This window comes from Cherax quadricarinatus, chromosome 8 (assembly GCF_038502225.1).
Source record: "Cherax quadricarinatus isolate ZL_2023a chromosome 8, ASM3850222v1, whole genome shotgun sequence".
In the NCBI taxonomy this organism is placed as follows: Eukaryota; Metazoa; Arthropoda; class Malacostraca; order Decapoda; family Parastacidae; genus Cherax; species Cherax quadricarinatus.
Genome location: NC_091299.1, coordinates 23,350,244 through 23,372,086, shown reverse-complemented (window position 1 = coordinate 23,372,086; position 21,843 = coordinate 23,350,244). Strand labels below are relative to the sequence as shown.

General features: G+C 41.0%; 1 protein-coding gene across 2 annotated transcripts; it reads left to right on the top strand.

Annotated features, from left to right (window-relative positions):
• Positions 1-2,309: 2,309 nt before the first annotated feature.
• On the top strand, positions 2,310-21,420 carry LOC138852411 (UPF0235 protein C15orf40 homolog). 2 transcript variants are annotated; one of them, XM_070082939.1, is made up of 4 exons: positions 2,310-2,616; positions 16,197-16,314; positions 16,803-16,930; positions 19,978-21,420. In XM_070082939.1, exons 1-4 carry the CDS (start codon positions 2,473-2,475, stop codon positions 20,065-20,067), a joined length of 480 nt encoding a protein of 159 aa, XP_069939040.1. In that variant the 5' UTR covers positions 2,310-2,472; the 3' UTR covers positions 20,068-21,420. The 2 variants fall into 2 exon arrangements, with proteins under 2 accessions (XP_069939040.1, XP_069939041.1); XM_070082940.1 differs by having other exon boundaries at positions 2,311-2,449.
• Positions 21,421-21,843: the final 423 nt, after the last annotated feature.

Below are 21,843 nucleotides of genomic sequence, written 5' to 3'. Positions count from 1 at the left end.
TACAAGAAAGGGGACTACACAGGAATGAGGAACTACCTGAACGGGGTTCAGTGGGACAGAGAACTGGCAGGGAAACCAGTTAATGAGATGATGGAATATGTAGCAATAAAATGCAAGGAGGCTGAGGAGAGGTTTGTACCCAAGGGTAACAGGAGTAATGAAAAAGCCAGGATGAGCCCATGGTTTACCCAAAGGTGCAGGGAGGCAAAAACCAAGTGTGCTAGGGAATGGAAGAAATATAGAAGGCAAAGGACCCAGGAGAATAAGGAGAACAGTCGTAGAGCCAGAAATGAATATGCACAGATAAGAAGGGAGGCCCAAAGACAATGTGAAAATGACATAGCAGCGAAAGCCAAATCTGACCCGAAACTGTTGTACAGCCACATCAGGAGGAAAACAACAGTCAAGGACCAGGTAATCAGGCTAAGGAAGGAAGGAGGAGAGACAACAGGAAATGACCGGGAAGTATGTGAAGAACTCAACAAGAGATTCAAAGAAGTGTTCACAGAGGAGACAGAAGGGACTCCAGAAAGACGGAGAGGTGGGGCACACCACCAAGTGCTGGACACAGTGCACACAACCGAGGAAGAAGTGAAGAGGCTTCTGAGTGAGCTAGATACCTCAAAGGCAATGGGGCCAGATAACATCTCCCCATGGGTATTGAGAGAGGGAGCAGAGGCGCTATGTGTACCCCTAACAACAATATTCAATACATCTATCGAAACCGGGAGATTGCCTGAGGCATGGAAGACAGCAAATGTAGTCCCAATCTTTAAAAAAGGAGACAGACATGAAGCATTAAACTACAGACCAGTGTCACTGACATGTATAGTATGCAAAATCATGGAGAAGATTATCAGGAGAAGAGTGGTGGAACACCTAGAAAGGAATGATCTCATCAACAGCAGCCAGCATGGTTTCAGGGACGGGAAATCCTGTGTCACAAACCTACTGGAGTTCTATGACATGGTGACAGCAGTAAGACAAGAGAGAGAGGGGTGGGTGGATTGCATTTTCTTGGACTGCAAGAAGGCGTTTGACACAGTTCCACACAAGAGATTGGTGCAAAAACTGGAGGACCAAGCAGGGATAACAGGGAAGGCACTACAATGGATCAGGGAATACTTGTCAGGAAGACAGCAGCGAGTCATGGTACGTGGCGAGGTGTCAGAGTGGGCACCTGTGACCAGCGGGGTCCCGCAGGGGTCAGTCCTAGGACCAGTGCTGTTTCTGGTATTTGTGAACGACATGACGGAAGGAATAGACTCTGAGGTGTCCCTGTTTGCAGATGACGTGAAGTTGATGAGAAGAATACACTCGATCGAAGACCAGGCAGAACTACAAAGGGATCTGGACAGGCTGCAGAACTGGTCCAGCAATTGGCTCCTGGAGTTCAATCCCACCAAGTGCAAAGTCATGAAGATTGGGGAAGGGCAAAGAAGGCCGCAGACGGAGTACAGTCTAGGGGGTCAGAGACTACAAACCTCACTCAAGGAAAAAGATCTTGGGGTGAGTATAACACCAGGCACATCTCCTGAAGCGCACATCAACCAAATAACTGCTGCAGCATATGGGCGCCTAGCAAACCTCAGAACAGCATTCCGACATCTTAATAAGGAATCGTTCAGGACCCTGTACACCGTATACGTTAGGCCCATATTGGAGTATGCGGCACCAGTTTGGAACCCACACCTAGCCAAGCACGTAAAGAAACTAGAGAAAGTGCAAAGGTTTGCAACAAGACTAGTCCCAGAGCTAAGAGGTATGTCCTACGAGGAGAGGTTAAGGGAAATCAACCTGACGACACTGGAGGACAGGAGAGATAGGGGGGACATGATAACGACATACAAAATACTGAGAGGAATTGACAAGGTGGACAAAAACAGGATGTTCCAGAGATTGGACACAGTAACAAGGGGACACAGTTGGAAGCTAAAGACACAGATGAATCACAGGGATGTTAGGAAGTATTTCTTCAGCCACAGAGTAGTCAGTAAGTGGAATAGTTTGGGAAGCGATGTAGTGGAGGCAGGATCCATACATAGCTTTAAGCAGAGGTACGATAAAGCTCACGGCTCAGGGAGAGTGACCTAGTAGCGATCAGTGAAGAGGCGGGGCCAGGAGCTCGGACTCGACCCCCGCAACCTCAACTAGGTGAGTACAACTAGGTGAGTACACACACACACACACACACACACACACACACACACACACACACACACACAAACAAATCCACTAAAAAAGGAACACGCTGATGGATCAGGAAACTTTGGTCGAGGTTCCTTTTCCAAGCGCTGGAAGGCAGGGCTTGATACGGCGTATGCTGCTGTCAGTGGCCCTATAAACCACAACACCAACAACATGGATCAGGAAAATTACGAGCAAATATCGTAGTGTACTGTTAAATATGATTGTTCTCTTGTATATCCACGAAGTGTTGATAGTACCGGTAATGTCATAAAAGATTGACTCATGTTCTCCATCGGAGGACTGACTAAGGTTCACAAGTCTCGTCTATCTCAAAATATTTTTCAAGCTTGTATAACTTTGTGTAAGAACAAGAATATGGGGAAGAACAAAGGTAAAGGAAGCACTCAAAAAGGAAAGAATGAGCAGGTTTGTAATCTGTGGGGTGTTTAAAGCTCAGGCTGCTGGTTAGTTATGGTTAGTTAAGTAGTTGTATAATGTAGCCAGCAAGTGATAAAAAGACAGCAGAATAGTCTTTATTAGTACTTTGTCTCACCAACATGAAGCTTCATCATGTTCTTAATACAGTCTTATGCCAATGAAAATATATTAGTAAAGTTTTCCGTTTTTTTTTTGTTGTATGTTTCGTTGAACCCTAATAAAAATGTATGGTGAGTAAGGAAGTTTATTCAAGTATACACAAATACAGTCACATAGATTATCATATATAGGAGCATGTGTGTAGAGAACCTACGAAACCCAAAAAAGTCAGACACAGAGAATTATTTTCACTGGGGTCCCTATGATAAGTATAATTTATATTTAAAAGTTAAAAACAGGTAAATATCTTAACTATGTAAAAGCAGTTACAGTGAAAGAAGATATACTAGGGGAGAGGTAAAGTAGCTATTTTCATGGACATTAAAGATAAGATAAAATTACATGTTTTTTTTATTAATTTTTTATTAGCACACTGGCCGATTCCCACCATCATTCACTCCATCACTGTCTTGCCAGAAGGGTGCTTTACACTACAGTTTTTAAACTGCAACATTAACACCCCTCCTTCAGAGTGCAGGCACTGTACTTCCCATCTCCAGGACTCAAGTCCGGCCTGCTGGTTTCCCTGAATCCCTTCATAAATGTTACTTTGCTCACACTCCAACAGTATACCTGGAGACCTGGAGAGTTTACCTGGAGAGAGTTTCGGGGGTCAACGCCCCCGCGGCCCGGTCTGTGACCAGGCCTCCTGGTGGATCAGCGCCTGATCAACCAGGCTGTTGCTGCTGGCTGCACGCAAACCAACGTACGAGCCACAGCCCGGCTGATCAGGAACTGACTTTAGGTGCTTGTCCAGTGCCAGCTTGAAGACTGCCAGGGGTCTGTTGGTAATCCCCCTTATGTGTGCTGGGAGGCAGTTGAACAGTCTCGGTCCCCTGACACTTATTGTATGGTCTCTTAACGTGCTAGTGACACCCCTGCTTTTCATTGGGGGGATGGTGCATCGTCTGCCAAGTCTTTTGCTTTCGTAGTGAGTGATTTTCGTGTGCAAGTTCGGTACTAGTCCCTCTAGGATTTTCCAGGTGTATATAATCATGTATCTCTCCCTCCTGCGTTCCAGGGAATACAGGTTTAGAAACCTCAAGCGCTCCCAGTAATTGAGGTGTTTTATCTCCGTTATGCGCGCCGTGAAAGTTCTCTGTACATTTTCTAGGTCGGCAATTTCACCTGCCTTGAAAGGTGCTGTTAGAGTGCAGCAATATTCCAGCCTAGATAGAACAAGTGACCTGAAGAGTGTCATCATGGGCTTGGCCTCCCTAGTTTTGAAGGTTCTCATTATCCATCCTGTCATTTTTCTAGCAGATGCGATTGATACAATGTTATGGTCCTTGAAGGTGAGATCCTCCGACATAATCACTCCCAGGTCTTTGACGTTGGTGTTTCGCTCTATTTTGTGGCCAGAATTTGTTTTGTACTCTGATGAAGATTTAATTTCCTCATGTTTACCATATCTGAGTAATTGAAATTTCTCATCGTTGAACTTCATATTGTTTTCTGCAGCCCACTGAAAGATTTGGTTGATGTCCGCCTGGAGCCTTGCAGTGTCTGCAATGGAAGACACTGTCATGCAGATTCGGGTGTCATCTGCAAAGGAAGACACGGTGCTGTGGCTGACATCCTTGTCTATGTCGGATATGAGGATGAGGAACAAGATGGGAGCTAGTACTGTGCCTTGTGGAACAGAGCTTTTCACCGTAGCTGCCTCGGACTTTACTCTGTTGACGACTACTCTCTGTGTTCTGTTAGTGAGGAAATTATAGATCCATCGACCAACTTTTCCTGTTATTCCTTTAGCGCGCATTTTGTGCGCTATTACGCCATGGTCACACTTGTCGAAGGCTTTTGCAAAGTCTGTATATATTACATCTGCATTCTTTTTGTCTTCTAGTGCATTTAGGACCTTGTCGTAGTGATCCAGTAGTTGAGACAGACAGGAGCGACCTGTTCTAAACCCATGTTGCCCTGGGTTGTGTAACTGATGGGTTTCTAGATGGGTGGTGATCTTGCTTCTTAGGACCCTTTCAAAGATTTTTATGATATGGGATGTTAGTGCTATTGGTCTGTAGTTCTTTGCTGTTGCTTTACTGCCCCCTTTGTGGAGTGGGGCTATGTCTGTTGTTTTTAGTAACTGAGGGACGACCCCCGTGTCCATGCTCCCTCTCCATAGGATGGAAAAGGCTCGTGATAGGGGCTTCTTGCAGTTCTTGATGAACACAGAGTTCCATGAGTCTGGCCCTGGGGCAGAGTGCATGGGCATGTCATTTATCGCCTGTTCGAAGTCATTTGGCGTCAGGATAACATCGGATAGGCTTGTGTTAATCAAATTTTGTGGCTCTCTCATAAAAAATTCATTTTGATCTTCGACTCTCAGTCTGGTTAGCGGCTTGCTAAAAACTGAGTCATATTGGGACTTGAGTAGCTCACTCATTTCCTTGCTGTCATCTGTGTAGGACCCATCTTGTTTAAGTAGGGGCCCAATACTGGACGTTGTTCTCGATTTTGATTTGGCATAGGAGAAGAAATACTTTGGGTTTCTTTCGATTTCATTTATGGCTTTTAGTTCTTCCCGCGATTCCTGACTCCTAAAGGATTCTTTTAGCTTAAGTTCGATGCTTGCTATTTCTCTGACCAGTGTATCCCTGCGCATTTCAGATATATTGACCTCTTTTAGCCACTCTGTTATTCTTTTCTGTCGCCTGTAAAGGGAGCGCCTGTCTCTTTCTATTTTACATCTACTCCTCCTTTTTCTTAGAGGAATAAGCCTTGTGCATACATCGAGTGCCACCGAGTTAATCTGTTCTAGGCATAAGTTTGGGTCTGTGTTGCTTAGTATATCTTCCCAGCTTATATCGGTTAGGACTTGGTTTACTTGGTCCCACTTTATGTTTTTGTTATTGAAGTTGAATTTGGTGAATGCTCCCTCGTGACTAGTCTCATTTTGTCGGTCTGGGGCTCCACGCATACATGTCTGAACCTCAATTATGTTGTGATCTGAGTATATTGTTTTTGATATGGTGACATTTCTTATCAGATCATCATTGTTAGTGAAGATGAGGTCTAGTGTATTCTCCAGTCTAGTAGGCTCTATTATTTGCTGGTTTAAATTGAATTTTGTGCAGAGATTTAAAAGCTCGTGTGAGTGTGAGTTTTCATCAGAGCTGCCTCCTGGTGTTATTACTGCAACAATATTATTTGCTATATTCCTCCATTTTAGGTGCCTTAAGTTGAAATCCCCCAGGAGCAAGATGTTGGGTGCAGGAGCTGGAAGATTTTCCAGACAGTGGTCAATTTTTAACAGCTGTTCCTGGAATTGCTGGGATGTTGCATCCGGAGGCTTGTAGACTACCACAATGACTAGGTTTTGGTTCTCGACCTTTACTGCTAAAACTTCCACTACGTCATTTGAGGCATTAAGCAGTTCTGTGCAAACAAGTGACTCTGCAATGTACAGGCCAACCCCCCCCTTTTGCCTGTTCACTCTGTCACATCTGTATAGGTTGTAACCTGGGATCCATATTTCGTTGTCCAAGTGATCCTTTATGTGGGTCTCAGTGAAAGCCGCGAACATTGCCTTTGCCTCTGCAAGCAGTCCACGGATGAAAGGTATTTTGTTGTTTATTGCTGGCTTTAGACCCTGTATATTTGCAAAGAAGAATGTTATCGGACTGGTGGTATTGTTGGTACTGGGGGGGGATTTTTTTTCCGGCATTAGTATCTGTATCTGTTGGTTTGGAGTGGAGGCCATCGACTGTGGTTCCACTCCAGGAATGACTGGATTTGGTGTACGATTTCTGCCATTTCCTGCCAGTTTTTTTTCCTTCCTGGTACTAAAAAACCTCTCCCTCTTGAGTGTCTGTGGCTACCCAGGTTTTCCCATGGCCTGGATGTTTTGTATCTTTTTGTCCCCTTTAGATGGTATGCCTGGCAATTTAAGTTATAGCACAGTCTTTCCTGTACTGAAGAGGTACACATTTCAGGGTGAAAAAGCTTACAGGAAGGGAGTTTGCATTTTCCTGTTGTCATATGGGCATGACATTTTCTAGGGTGGTCATAGTTGCATGTCCCATCTGTTTTTCCAGATTTCCCATGCCAGCAGATACCAAGTGCATAGTATGTGCACAGGCTTGGTTTCCGTTTGCCTTGGGTTTCTGTGACTGTATTCCCTGTTGGTGCATGTTTCCCTGTCTTATTCCTATCCTCCTTAGCACCAACAATGGAGCTCCCACCAGTTGTTTTTGGTAATTTATCCTCACTATTGCTATTGGAGTCCTCTTGTTTGCTATTTCCTGCGGTATTTCTGGTTTGCAATATTGGTTTTATCTTATCTTTGACTACACTTGTTTCCCTACTATGGCTCCTGTCCTCTATGAGGTCATTTATATGTATTCCTTCCTGCGTATAATTCCCGACTACCTGGACAAAATCTCCAGCTTCACCATTACTGTCTCCCAGGACAATATCTCCAACTTCACCATTTCTGTCTCCCAGGACAGCACCTCCAGCTTCACCATTACTGTCTCCCAGGACAGCACTATCAGCCCCACATTTACTGACTACCAGGACATCACCTCCAGCCTTACAGTTTGTGACTACATGGCCAGTATCAAGGGCAGTACCATTCAGCCCGGACTTTTTATGTTCCCATCTGTTGTAGAAAGCTTCCAGGTTTTCTATGAAAGCAGCTTTGATGTTATCCTCTTTTAATACCCTTGTGATTTTAGTCCACAGATTTTCCTCATTTGGGCATACCCAAAAACACTTCTCTGTTTTAATACTGCTTGTAGCTAGTTCTGGGATATCTGCACAAGGAGCGTGACACCAATTTCCACAAAAATGACAATTTATCCATGTGGTAGCCCGTTTGTTTGACTGACCACAGACTACACACAGCTTCATAATGATTTGAATGGTTGATTTACTGCAAGTCTACTAGCAACCTCTTGAATATTATATTAATAACCTTAAATGAAGCTCTAGCTATTTGTATTTCTGTTTCTAACTCTTTTTGTATATTGGACAGCTTACCGTCACGTTCCTGATTTTTAATGTTTGTGTTTATAAGGGCGCCTACAAACCCATCCGTTTACAGTCTGCTTTATTGTCCAACGAAACTGTTTGAAACCAGTCAAGGGTTCGGACCAGTCAAGGGTTCGGACCAGTCAAGGGTTCGGACCAGTCAAGGGTTCGGACCAGTCGATCTGCTCTGATCAGTGGGTCACTTATTTAAAACATACTGGTCGGTGATTTGAGCTAACACATGAAGGATCTACTGGAAATTATCTACCCGAGTAATATGTGATTTGACTGATACAAAAGTATAACTTGCGTGTTGAAGAGCCGGTGATATCTGGCAGCTCCTACAATGACGTACAGTCGACCTCTTTGTTTATCAATCGCTGTATCTGGCTTTTCTATTTTTGTTTTTCCGTCTCCACCACAATAAATGCTATATTATCACTATAGTTGACTGGTGCAAATTTTGGAGGAAGGACGCTTTTTCTGTAGTAATAATTGCTTCTCGTTGTGTATATTGCGACCGCTGGTAACTACAGGTTATATGAAATTCACAGTAACGTCTCGTATTTCAAGAAAAAGAAACTAATGAAAGTCACTCCACTCCACTAAGTACCATTATAATACTGGTTAGTTGCTACTACAACACTGTATTCTGCTATTCACTGGTATCACTAGATTATATGCGAGTACACTAGCAGGCCAGGAAGATTATTAAAAACAGCTGACCTGTGGTAAGTTTCTGGCGACTTCTGGCACCTGCCTCTATAGGCTTATCACTTCATTTACAAATTCACCTGTTTTCAAATGACACTTTAGCCTTTATCATCAATATACTAGGGAGCCACTGTAGTATACACTATACACTATGTATACTCAATGCTTTCAGGGAGACTTTCTTTCCTCTGACACAACGTTCAATTATTATTATTTTTTTCACACGGGAAACAGGCCTATGATTCCCCTCTGGCAGTAAACTCTGCTAGGTAATGCACACTAATTCTCCTTTTTTGACTCAGTATATAATGTTTTCCGCCCAAGATTGGTTCCAGGCGCTAGAGGGATGTATCGTATAGGATTGATGACACAAATTAAAGTTCTAGCACGTAAGAGCGACCGTGAAAACACCAGAAAGCCGGGAGCACAACAAGGCACGCTGACGGTATTAAAAACCATTTGTCTCCATTCACTCCTATCAAACACGCTCACACATGACTGCTGGAAGTCCAAGCCCCTCGCACACAAAACCTCCTTACCCCCTCCCTCCAGCCTTTCCTAGGCTGACCCCTACCCCGCCTTCCTTCCACTACAGACTGATACACTCTTGAAGTCATTCTGTTTCGCTCCATTCTCTCTACATGTCCGAACCACCTCAACCCTTCCTCAGCCCTCTGGACAACAGTTTTGGTAATCCATCACCTCCTCCTAACTTCCAAACTACGAATTCTCTGCATTATATTCACACCACACATTGCCCTCAGACATGACATCTCCACTGCCTCCAGCCTTCTCCTCGCTGCAACATTCATCACCCATGCTTCACACCCATATAAGAGTGTTGGTAAAACTATACTCTCATACATTCCCCTCTTTGCCTCCAAGGACAAAGTTCTTTGTCTCCACAGACTCCTAAGTGCACCGCTCACCCTTTTCCCCTCATCAATTCTATGATTCACCTCATCTTTCATAGACCCATCCGCTGACACGTCCACTCCCAAATATCTGAATACATTCACCTCCTCCATACTCTCTCCCTCCAATCTGATATCCAATCTTTCATTACCTAATCTTTTTGTTATCCTCATAACCTTACTCTTTCCTGCATTCACTTTTAATTTTCTTCTTTTGCATACCCTACCAAATTCATCCACCAACCTCTGCAACTTCTCTTCAGAATCTCCCAAGAGCACAGTGTGATCAGCAAAGAGCAACTGTGACAACTCCCATTTTATGTGTGATTCTTTATCTTTTAACTCCACGCCTATTGCCAAGACCCTCGCATTTACTTCTCTTACAACCCCATCTATAAATGTATTAAACAACCACGGTGACATCACACATCCTTGTCTAAGGCCTAATTTTACTGGGAAATAATCTCCCTCTTTCCTACATACTCTAACTTGAGCCTCACTATCCTCGTAAAAACTGTTCACTGCTTTCAGCAACCTACCTCCTACACCATACACCTGCAACATCTGCCACATTGCCCCCCTATCCACCCTGTCATACGCCTTTTTCAAATCTATAAATGCCACAAAAACCTCTTTAGCCTTATATAAATACTGTTCACTTATATGTTTCACTGTAAACACCTGGTACACACACCCCCTACCTTTCCTAAAGCCTCCTTGTTCATCTGCTATCCTATTCTCCGTCTTACTCTTAATTCTTTCAATAATAACTCTACCATACACTTTACCAGGTATACTCAACAGACTTAACCCCCTATAATTTTTGCACACTCTTTTGTCCCCTTTGCCTTTATACAAAGGAACTATGCATGCTCTCTGCCAATCCCTAGGTACCTTACCCTCTTCCATACATTTATTAAATAATTGCACCAACCACTCCAAAACTATATCCCCACCTGCTTTTAACAGTTCTATCTTTATCCCATCAATCCCGGCTGCCTTACCCCCTTTCATTTAACCTACTGCCTCACGAACTTCCTCCACACTCACAACTGGCTCTTCCTCACTCCTACAAGATGTTATTCCTCCTTGCCCTATACACGAAATCACAGCTTCCCTATCTTCATCAACATTTAACAATTCCTCAAAATATTCCCTCCATCTTCCCAATACCTCTAACTCTCCATTTAATAACTCTCCTCTCCTATTTTTAACTGACAAATCCATTTGTTCTCTAGACTTCCTAAACTTGTTAATCTCACTCCAAAACTTTTTCTTATTTTCAACAAAATTTGTTGATAACATCTCACCCACTCTCTCATGTGCTCTCTTTTTACATTGCTTCACCACTCTCTTAACCTCTCTCTTTTTCTCCATATACTCTTCCCTCCTTGCATCACTTCTACTTTGTAAAAACTTCTCATATGCTAACTTTTTCTCTCTTACTACTCTCTTTACATCATCATTCCACCAATCGCTCCTCTTCCCTCGCGCACCCACTTTCCTGTAACCACAAACTTCTGCTGAACACTCTAACACTACATTTTTAAACCTACCCCATACCTCTTTGACCCCTTTGCCTATGCTCTCATTAGCCCATCTATCCTCCAATAGCTGTTTATATCTTACCCTAACTGCCTCCTCTTTTAGTTTATAAACCTTCACCTCTCTCTTCCCTGATGCTTCTATTCTCCTTGTATTCCATCTACCTTTTACTCTCAGTGTAGCTACAACTAAAAAGTGATCTGATATATCTGTGGCCCCTCTATAAACATGTACATCCTGAAGTCTACTCAACAGTCTTTTATCTACCAATACATAATCCAACAAACATGTATAGTATATATATGTTAGAGATACAAGAAAACACTCTCCTCCCTTTCTGTAGCCTTATTCATAAGGTACATTTTGGCTCTCTTCTTGATCTGGCTTAGGCTATGACAGGCTTTGACATGTGCAGGCAGTCTACTCCACTCCTTTATTGCTGTACAGAAAAATGTATTTGAAGCCTGACCACTGATTGTAGGTACTACAGAGTTGCTCTCCCTTGCTTTGGTTCCCAGCCTTAACAAAATTGGCAGTAAGATATTGAGGACTGGTTGTCAGCAATTTTATAAACTAATTTAGCTTTAGTTGATTTGCTCTGTCTTCAACATTCAGCATATCCAGTTGGACCCAGGTCCAGGATGAATCTCACCATTTTGTTTTGGGTGATTTGTAGCTTATCTTTCAGCTCTTTTGTTAAGGCAGAGTACCATGAAGAGCAAGAGTAGTCTATAATACATTGTATGAGAGCTAGACATAGGGTCCTGTGAGCCTCAGTTGGCAGACACTATGCCTGTCTATAGATGAATTTTAGTCTGGCATTCTCTTTCTTTACTACACTGTTCCCTATTAGTTCTCCTGACATGCTTGGTTAAAAGAGGATTCCCAGATATTTCACTGAATTTACTGTAATAATAGGTTCCCCATTACAATTTATGTTTTGTGCCAAAGAGCATGGCCTCCGTTTTCTCTAGGTGTAGTGATAATTTGTTGTCTACCAACCATTTGCTACAGGACTCTACTTCTAGTGATAGTACCCTAGCAATGTCTTGTGGGTCTTTACCTGATACTAACAGAGTACCATCATCTGCATACATTAATATCTTATAGTATTTGACACTGATAAGCATGTCATTCATGTAACACAGGAATAGTAAAGGACCCAGAATACTACCTTGAGGAACCCCACATGTTATTGGCATGTGTTCTGATTCTGTGTTGTTGATCTTGACAATAAATAACAAAAAGGCACAATACCGTGACTGGAACAATACACAAATAACCCGCACATAGGAATATCATCATAAGCTCCTCTCTCCTATGTGTGTGTTATTTGTGTATGGATCTTCACAATTTGTTTCCTGTTGCTCAGGTTCGACTTAAACGAGTACAGTACCCATGTCAATAGCTTGTAGTTTCTTACATAATATATTGTAGTTGACCATATCGAAGGCCTTTTGCAAGTCTAAGGTTACCATACCTATGAGATTCCCTAGTGACATTTGAGTTCTCAAGTAGTTCATCAAATTAACGAGATCTCCTAAAATGACTGGTAATTATGGAGAATGTTTTTGTCGTTAAGATACTTAACTACTTGACAGTATATCACCTCTAGAATTTTGGACATCACACTCAGTATACTAACAGACCTATAGTTGCTGACATCAGACCCACTATTTTTCTTGGGGATAGGAGTAACTCTGGCTTCCTTGAATCCCTCTGGGACAGTATTTGTGACTATGGACAAATTTATTATGTGTACACTGGGAATTGGTAATTCAGAGGTGCCATCTTTTAGGAACTTAGGTGGGATGTTATCAGGACCAGTGCTGTTAGTTGGGTTTAGTTTAATTTACATAGTTCTTTTCATACGTAGTCATAAGATACACCTACTATTTGGCAGCTGTTTGGGGTGACGGTCTTATTAGTGTAATATGTTTTAAATTTATCAGAATCTGTGTTAAAGGTATTGGATGCAACTGGCAGTTTACTAACTAGTGTTGATGCGACAGAAGTGTAGTATGAATTAAAACAATTAGCCACTTTAGTTGTCTCGTGGCATACCTCGTTATCAATGTATTTAGCCCTATGTTAGATCTAACTGCAGGTTTATGGTTATACCCCAACTGTATTAGTTGTTGCCAAAGGTTTCTGGGGTTATGCTTGTATTCTTCGATTTTTGAGCAATAGTGCCTTGCCTTTACTCCTTTTATTAGCCTCCGTACTCTGTTCCTAACTCTCTGGAATTCATTTAGTGCTGCAGTATCCTCCCTGTATATCTTAAATCTTTTTAGCAACTGGTCCCTGAATTTCATATTATCTAATATCTCAGTAGCCTTCCAGGATTTGGTTCTTTGTTTAATCTTAACCTCCTCAGCTGGTGCATTATTATCAAGGATGGCAGTGAACATTGTTTTGAATTTTTCCCAAGAATCATTTACATCTGTGCAACTTGTAATCACTGTCCAGTCACAATTTTGTAGTCTATTTACCAGTATTTCTTTACTGTAGTTTCTAGTTGACCTCATTTTAATTGTCCTGTGTAGGGCTGTCTGATCCCTAATGGTTTTCCTGGTACAATAAATGATAAAATGATCGCCAAGACCTGTGGTAATGGCGCCTGACTGACTAATGTTGTCAGAGCGATTACAAAGGATGTTGTCTAATATATTGGCTGAGATCTGTGTGATCCGGGTTGGTGCATTAATTAGTTGAATGTAACTATTTAATTCCAGAATTTGCTTATACCGGTTGCATAGCCCATTATTTTGCTATTGGAAACAGATAGTATTGAAGTCTCCCAATATCACTGTCTCAAAACTGCTATCAATTCCAGACAAGACTCTAAAAAAATCCTTTAAGAACTGATAATGGGTGGGGGTGGGGGTGTAACTAACTAGTTCCTAGTAGGATTGGTTTAGTCTTGGGTAGCATCACTTCAAGCCATATAATCTCTAGTTTATTATCATTCAACTCAGGTTTTGGGTTGTAGGCTAAGTCATTTCTTAAAAGCAATAGTACATACTCCACCACCTTTTCTATTTCCATCTAACCGTTATACAGTGGAACCCCGAATTTCGGCCATAATCTGTTCCAGAAGGTCGGCCTAAATCTGAAAAGGTCGAAAGCCAAAGTAATATTTCCCATAGGAATTAATGTAAATACAGTTAATCCATTCCAGACACCCAAAAATATTAACAGAAAATACATTTTTTAAAGATTAACTATAGTTTTACATACAGAAAATAATGAAAAATAAATATAAAACAGAAATTTTAATGATAAATGAACATTACATACCTTTATCGAAGACTCTTGTTGGTGTATTGAAGAAGGCAAGGATGTGAGAGGGAGTTGGGGTTATTGTTTGGAAGGGGAATCCCCTTCCATAAGGACTTCAGGTATCAAGTCCCTATCTGGGGTTAATTTCCTTCTTTGTCTTTTACTGGCACTAGGACAAGCTTGAGAGTCACTGCACCCCTGTCGCACAAAAAAACTGTCCAGAGAGGTCTGTTTCTGGCGTCTCTTAAAGATTTGCCTGAAGTGGGACAAGGTTTTGTCGCTGAATTCTATTGTGTTTCTCACTTTCTTTACCAAAGGAACTTTCTTTGGGCCCATGGTGGCAATTTCACAGTCACGCTCAATAAACAACCACAAAAAACAATGGATTACAGTGGACCCCCGCATAGCGACTTTAATCCGTGCAAGAGGGCTCATTGTTATGCGAAATGATCGGTTTGCGAATTAATTTTCCCCATAAGAAATAATGGAAATCAAATTAATCCGTGCAAGACATCCAAAAGTATGAAAAAATTTTTTTTACCACATGAAATATACATTTTCCTACACACAAAGAGAAGGATACATGCACAATAGTAGAGTAGTACATGCACAATATATATTGTGCATGTACTACTCTACTAAATGAAGAATAAATGACACTTACTTTTATTGAAGATGCAGCAATGACTGATGAGACACTGTGTCCTGGGAGTGCCTTTTCCTCCTGAGTACTGTAGGTCCTGTTTGGCATTTTCTTCCAGAACAGGCCTTATCACACTGTGTATGCCACTACGATTCTTAAATCTCTCAAACCAACCTTTGCTGGCTTCAAATTCACCAATATGAGCACTAGTTCCAGGCATTTTTCCCTGTTCACCTGGGTGTTAGTCGACTGGTGTGGGTTGCATCCTGGGAGACAAGATTAAGGACCCCAATGGAAATAAGTTAGACAGTCTTCGATGACACTGACTTTTTTTGGGTTATCCTGGGTGGCAAATCCTCTGGGGTTAATTGTTTCTTGGTATTCTCAATAAGCCACACCAACAACGGTGCTACAGCAGCAGCAGCAGCAGCTGACAGTGCTACAGCAGCAGCAGACGATGCTACAGCAGCAGCAGACGATGCTACAGCAGCAGCAGACGATGCTACAGCAGCAGCAGACGATGCTACAGCAGCAGCAGACGATGCTACAGCAGCAGCAGACGATGCTACAGCAGCAGCAGCAGCTGTACCACCAATAGTAGCGATGGTTGATTGGGGTTTATTATACAACCTGGGCAGCTCGGAGACACGCACTCCACTTTCATACTTATCAATGATCTTTTTCTTCATCTCTATAGTAATTCTCACCCTTATTGCTGTAGGGTTGGCACTAGAAGCTTTCTTGGGGCCCATGGTCACTAATTTTGCAGATAAAATCACCAAAAACACTGTAATAATATGAAATGTTCCGATTGTATGCTTGGATGTTACCGCGGAGGCTGGCTGGTAAACAATGCCACCGGCGGCACATGTGAGGCTGGCTAAGGGCGCACATTGGACGCGTCTCGGACAAAGAGAGGTGAGCGGGTTTTTGAGCGGTATGCGAGGCAAAATTTTTGCGATAAAAGTGAGCTGTATGCGGATTGAACGTTATGTGATGCGTACGGTATGCGGGGGTCCACTGTATAACGAAATGTTTGGATGAATGGGTAGTGTTGCTCACTCACTCAGAGAGACAGCCAGACTGACTCACGAACATGGTGGAGTGGCGTGCAGACGCGTCCAATGCAGCCGATTTCCGAGTTGCCTGCCAAAATTCAGGAGAGAATTTCGGTCAAAAAAGCGGCTGAAATCTGATTTGGCCGATATCCGCACCAGCCGCTATCCGGGGGTTCACTGTACATGTATATTGTAACCTTCTATTTTAACCTCATCGTTGGCCACTGTATCATCCAACCAGGTCTCATTTTCAATGGTGTCATTATTTAATTATAGAAGGTGTCAGGATGTGGTGAAGCTGTGAAAAATGCTGGTGCCATTGCGAGTGATAAATGTGGCAGTGTGGTCATTAAGATCTTGGCTAAACCAGGAGCTAAGGAAAATGGATTTACCGGTAAGTAAACTTATTTAGGTATTTCCATTGAGGCTCTTGTTAGAATGTAATGTAATGAAAAAACTTACAACAAATCACCAGTCTGTTAATGTTACTTGACTTTAATGATATCTCAGGTCCAGTAAATGTAGATAATTTATTTTATGCAATATTCAGATCAAGAGGCAGAATAAGTTACATGTACATATAATATTATTTTATTATAGATTAGGCGGCTATGTTAGTTTAGGTATAAGACAACAAATTGGTGTACCAAAAATTTGCATAGCTCTGTGTATTTAAATGTTTCCCTTGAGAGTGAGGGATGAGATCTTCAAGTGATCTATAATGTGAAGACTGATGTGATTTTTTAATATATTTTTTTCACTAAGGTAGATTAACCAAAAGAAAAGTTGAAGTTCTGACCTTGATATTATTTTAATGAACCACTGTATTAGTTCATGTCTCTGCAAATAAATATTTTAATAATGTATACTTTATTCTTGCAGACATTAGCACTGAGGGTGTGGGTGTTCAAATTGCTGCACCACCCACAGATGGTGAAGCCAATGCAGAACTGGTCAAGTTTTTGGCAGTGTCATTTGGAGTACGGAAGAGTGATGTTACCTTAGAAAGGGTAAGTTGTAAGTTTGACAAAATTAAAATGCAGAAATAATAGCTATTTTATTTTTCCAGAGCAGTAAATTATATTTTTATGGATCATAATTTTCTTACCTCGGTTGTACAGAGTGATAAGTAATTATATGAAACACTGTAACTCCTGAGGTTAAATTAGTGTTAATAATGGCTGTTTTCAGATTTGGTTTGATTTAGCTCATCATGTACAGTACTCTTAACTGTTTTAGTAAAATCAAGATCTACTTGCAAAATGAACATGCTAAAATCTTCATAAATTCCTGTAACTTTAACTAATTTATTTAGCATACATTTTATGAGTACAATACTGTGACTTTTTTTTAACAGGTTCACTAATACTGTATTTTAATTCCAAGAGAGAGAAGAATACAAGACTTATTGATGCCAAAATATTTATGCCACATTTGCTTTCACACACTCCATTTTCCATCATGGCAGAATGACCTAAAGATGGAAACTCACTCACCATCATTCATTTCCTATCTCTCAGAGGTGCTTGGACACAAAAGTTCAAATAACCCTCAGAATTTAAACATTCCTTATTGGACCAAATAGCTATAGACATATTACTGAAGATTTTGTATTTAAAATATAATGTATAACTTTACAATTAGAATGTGGGGCAGAAGTTTGTGGCTATAGGAGGGTGGGTGCAGGAGGGAAGAGGAGTGATTGGTGGAATGATGAAGTAAAGGGTGTGATAAAAGAGAAAAAGGTACCTTATTAGAGGTTTTTACAAATCAGAAATGTTATAAGAAGAGCAGAGTATATGGAGAGTAAAAGAAAGGTGAAGAGAATGGTGAGAGAGTGCAAAAAGAGAGCAGATGATACAGTGGGAGAGGCATTGTCAAGAAATTTTGAGGAGTGAGATAAACAAGTTAAGAAAGCCTAGGGAACGAATGGATTTGTAAGTTAAAAACAGAGTAAAGGAATTAGTAGATGGAGAGCTGGAGGTATTGGGTAGATGGCGGGAATATTTTGCATTACTATACTTTTAAATGTCAATGAAGAGAGGGAGGAGGTAATTTCATGCACTGGTCAGGGAGGTATAACATCTTTTAGGAGTGAAGAAGAGCAGGATGTGAGTGTGGGGGAGGTGCATAAGGCATTATGTAGAATGAAAGGGGGTAAAGCAGCTGGAACTGATGGAATCATAAAATCTTAAAAATCTTAAGATCTTAAAATCAGGGGGGGATATAGTGTTGGAGTGGTTGGTATTTTTGTTTAATAAATGTATGAAAGAGGGGAAGGTACCTAGGGATTGGCAGAGAGCATGTATAGTTCCTTTATATAAAGGGAAGTGGGACAAAAGAGATTGTAAAAATTATAGGGGAATAAGTTTACTGAGTATACCAGGAAAAGTGTACGGTAGGGTTATTATTGAAAGAATTAGAGGTAAGAGGATTGCAGATGAGCAAGGAGGCTTTAGAGTGGGTAGGGGATGTGTAGATCAAGTGTTTACATTGAAGCATATACGTGAACAGTATTTAGATACAGGTAGGGAAGTTTTCATTGCAATTATGGATTTAGAAAAGGCATATGATAGAGTGGATAGGGGAGCAATGTGGCAGATGTTGCAAGTGTATGGAATAGGTAGTAAGTTATTAAATGCTGTAAAGAGTTTTTATGAGGATAGTGAGGCTCAGGTTAGGGTGTGTAGGAGAGAGGGAGATTACTTCCCAGTAAAAGTAGGTCTTAGACAGGGATGTGTAATGTCATCATGGTTATTTAATATATTTATAAATGGGGTTGTAAAAGAAGTAAATGCTAGGGTGTTGGGGAGAGGGGTGGGATTAAATTATGGGGAATCAAATACAAAATGGGAGTTTACACAGTTACTTTTTGCTGATGAAACTGTGCTTATGGGAGATTCCAAAGAAAAGTTGCAAAGATTAGTGGATGAGTTTGGGAGGGTGTAAAGGTAGAAAGTTGAAAGTGAACATAGAAAAGAGTAAGTTGATGAGGGTATCAAATAATTTATATAATGAAAAATTGGATATCACATTGAAGAAAGGGACTATGGAAGAAGTGAATGTTTTCAGATATTTGGGAGTTGACTTGTCAGCAGATGGGTTAATGAAGGATGAGATTAACCAAAGAACTGATGAAGGAAAAAAGGTGAGTGGTGCATTGAGGTATCTGTGGAGGCAAAGAAACGTTATCCATGGAGGCAAAGAAGGGAATGTACGAAAATATATGGGTGTGAAGCTTGGGTTGCAAACGCTGCAGCGAGTAGGCGGTTGGAGGCAGTGGAGATGTCTTGTTTAAGGGCAATGTGTGGTGTAAATATTATGCAGAGAATTTGGAGTGTGGAAATTAGGAGGAGGTGTGGAGTTACTAAAAGTATTAGTCAGAGGGCTGAAGAGAGGGTTGTTGAGGTGGTTGGGTCATTTAGAGAGAATGGATCAAAGTAGAATGACTTGGAGAACGTATAAATCTGTAGAGGAAGGAAGGCGGGGTAGGGGTTGTCCTAGAAAAGGTTGGAGGGAGGGGGTAAAAGAGGTTTTGTGGGCGAGTGGCTTGAATGTCCAGCAAGCATGTGTGAGCGTGTTAGATAGGAGTGAATGGAGATGAATGGTTTTTGGGACCTGACGAGCTGTTGGAGTGTGAGATTCAGGGAAACTGGTTATTTTTGTATACTGGACTTGAATACTGGAAATGGGAAGTACATACAGTACATTGCCTGCACTTTAAAGGAGGGGTTTGATATATTGGCAGTTTGGAGGGGTATCTTATATATCTTCATATATGCTTCTAAACTGTTGTATCTGGGCACCTCTGCAAAGACAGTGATTATGTGTGAGTGAGGTGAAAGTGTTGAATGATGCTGAAAGTATTTCCTTTTTCGGGATTTTTTCTTTTTAGGTCATCCTGCCTCAGTGGGAGACAGCCGACTTGTTGAAAAAAAAATAAAGACTTTACAATTCAAATATATTTTTACTTTTGATTTTTTATTTGATGGTAATCTGATTAATTTCACTCTGGATATTAATTGATAATTGACAAGTCTTTACTGCTATATCTCAGGGATCAAGATCAAGACAGAAGACAGTGACTGTGAGTGGTACAACTGTAGCTGAGGTGGAAGAAAAGCTGAACAGTTTGTGTTGTAAATAATTAACTACTGTAATATATTAGTAAATTTTATATTCTGTGTTATTTAAGTAAGATTTTGTACAGTGGTGTCATAATCTGAGTTTAAAGTGGAGTGAGCACTCTGCTAAGCCTGTAAAACACTAGGATTTTTCATAATTTTCTTATCATTGTTTCACTTTATAGATTTCACTTCATTCCCTCATTGTGCAGCCATTTATAAATTAAGCAGTGGATTTCTTTGTATAATAATTGTATTGTTACTAATGTAGAAAATAGTTTACATTTCCTTTGTTTTGTGATGACCTAGTTGCATGAAATAGGTAACATCTTTCCATTTCACACTTTATTACTGATAAATTCATAACCAATCCACACTTTGGAGGTAAAACTTGTTTTGGTTGAACCTGAACCTTTATTAAGACCAGTAGTAATGGTCCAGGACTAACCAAGATATTATCTGAAGGTTCATCTTCAAGAAATTGTGCATTAGTTGTGAATTGTTTCAGCGGTATTGGGATATTTATTTTTTTTGTTTCTGATAGATGTTCAGTTAAATGTCTTTTTTAATGCACTGAGTTTAAGCCAATGCCACATGAGTACAGTATTTCTTTCCACATTTATTCTCACAAAGCCCCAGTACTGTACAGACCTAGTACCATAAAAATGCTAATCTGAGTTAAGGGATGCCTATGGCATGCCATTGTATGTGAAAAATAATGCTGATTGAGCATATATAAAGTAGCATAAAATAGCAAGTTGGATATTAAAGCATTTTTTAATTTAATTTACCCAGTAATTCTCACCATATATCTTATGTTTTTATGGGAAAAATTTACGTAATAGTCCTTTAAGTGGGTTGTCTTGACTCAAGGACTTGAAGCTATTCTCCCATTCTATATATCAAATCTGATTGCTCTTTGCTTCCCAGGCACTGCAAGACCCCTAAGGCTTTAGTGCTTCACATCAATGTAATACTAATGAAACCTGTACACAATATAATGTAGTTATTACACCTAAGTGGAAGTTCTGTCTAGAGGTTAGTAATGGACTGCAACTGGTATGATGTCAAACTGGCCACCATCTAAGCAGAGTTAGCCATAGTTAATCTAGACCTTTTTTTGTAAATAGATTGATTGAGTGAATGTTGACAAATGTTTTTTTCCATCTCTGGGTCACCCTGCCTTGATGGGAGATGGCCAATGTGTTAAAAACTATTAAACCATTACTCTTCATGCTCAATTTGTAACTATGTTAATTTTAAGCTTTGAAGGTATTATTATATGTGTGGTTAATACTGCGGTCAACCCTCAACCTCTGTCTTTCTAACATCTCCCAGCTTTACCATGTATTGCTAAATTAAATTGTGTCATTTCAGTGTGATATTTATTTACCTGGAGTTTACCTGGAGAGAGTTCCGGGGTCAACGCCCCCGCGGCCCGATCTGTGACCAGGCCTCCTGGTGGATCAGAGCCTGATCAACCAGGCTGTTGCTGGCTGCACGCAAACCAACGTACGAGCCACAGCCCGGCTGGTCAGGAACCGACTTTAGGTGCTTGTCCAGTGCCAGCTTGAAGACTGCCAGGGGTCTATTGGTAATCCCCCTTATGTATGCTGGGAGGCAGTTGAACAGTCTCGGGCCCCTGACACTTATTGTATGGTCTCTTAACGTGCTAGTGACACCCCTGCTTTTCATTGGGGGGATGTTGCATCGTCTGCCAAGTCTTTTGCTTTCATAGTGAGTGATTTTCGTGTGCAAGTTCGGTACTAGTCACTGTCCTATTTTTCATTTAAAGTTGT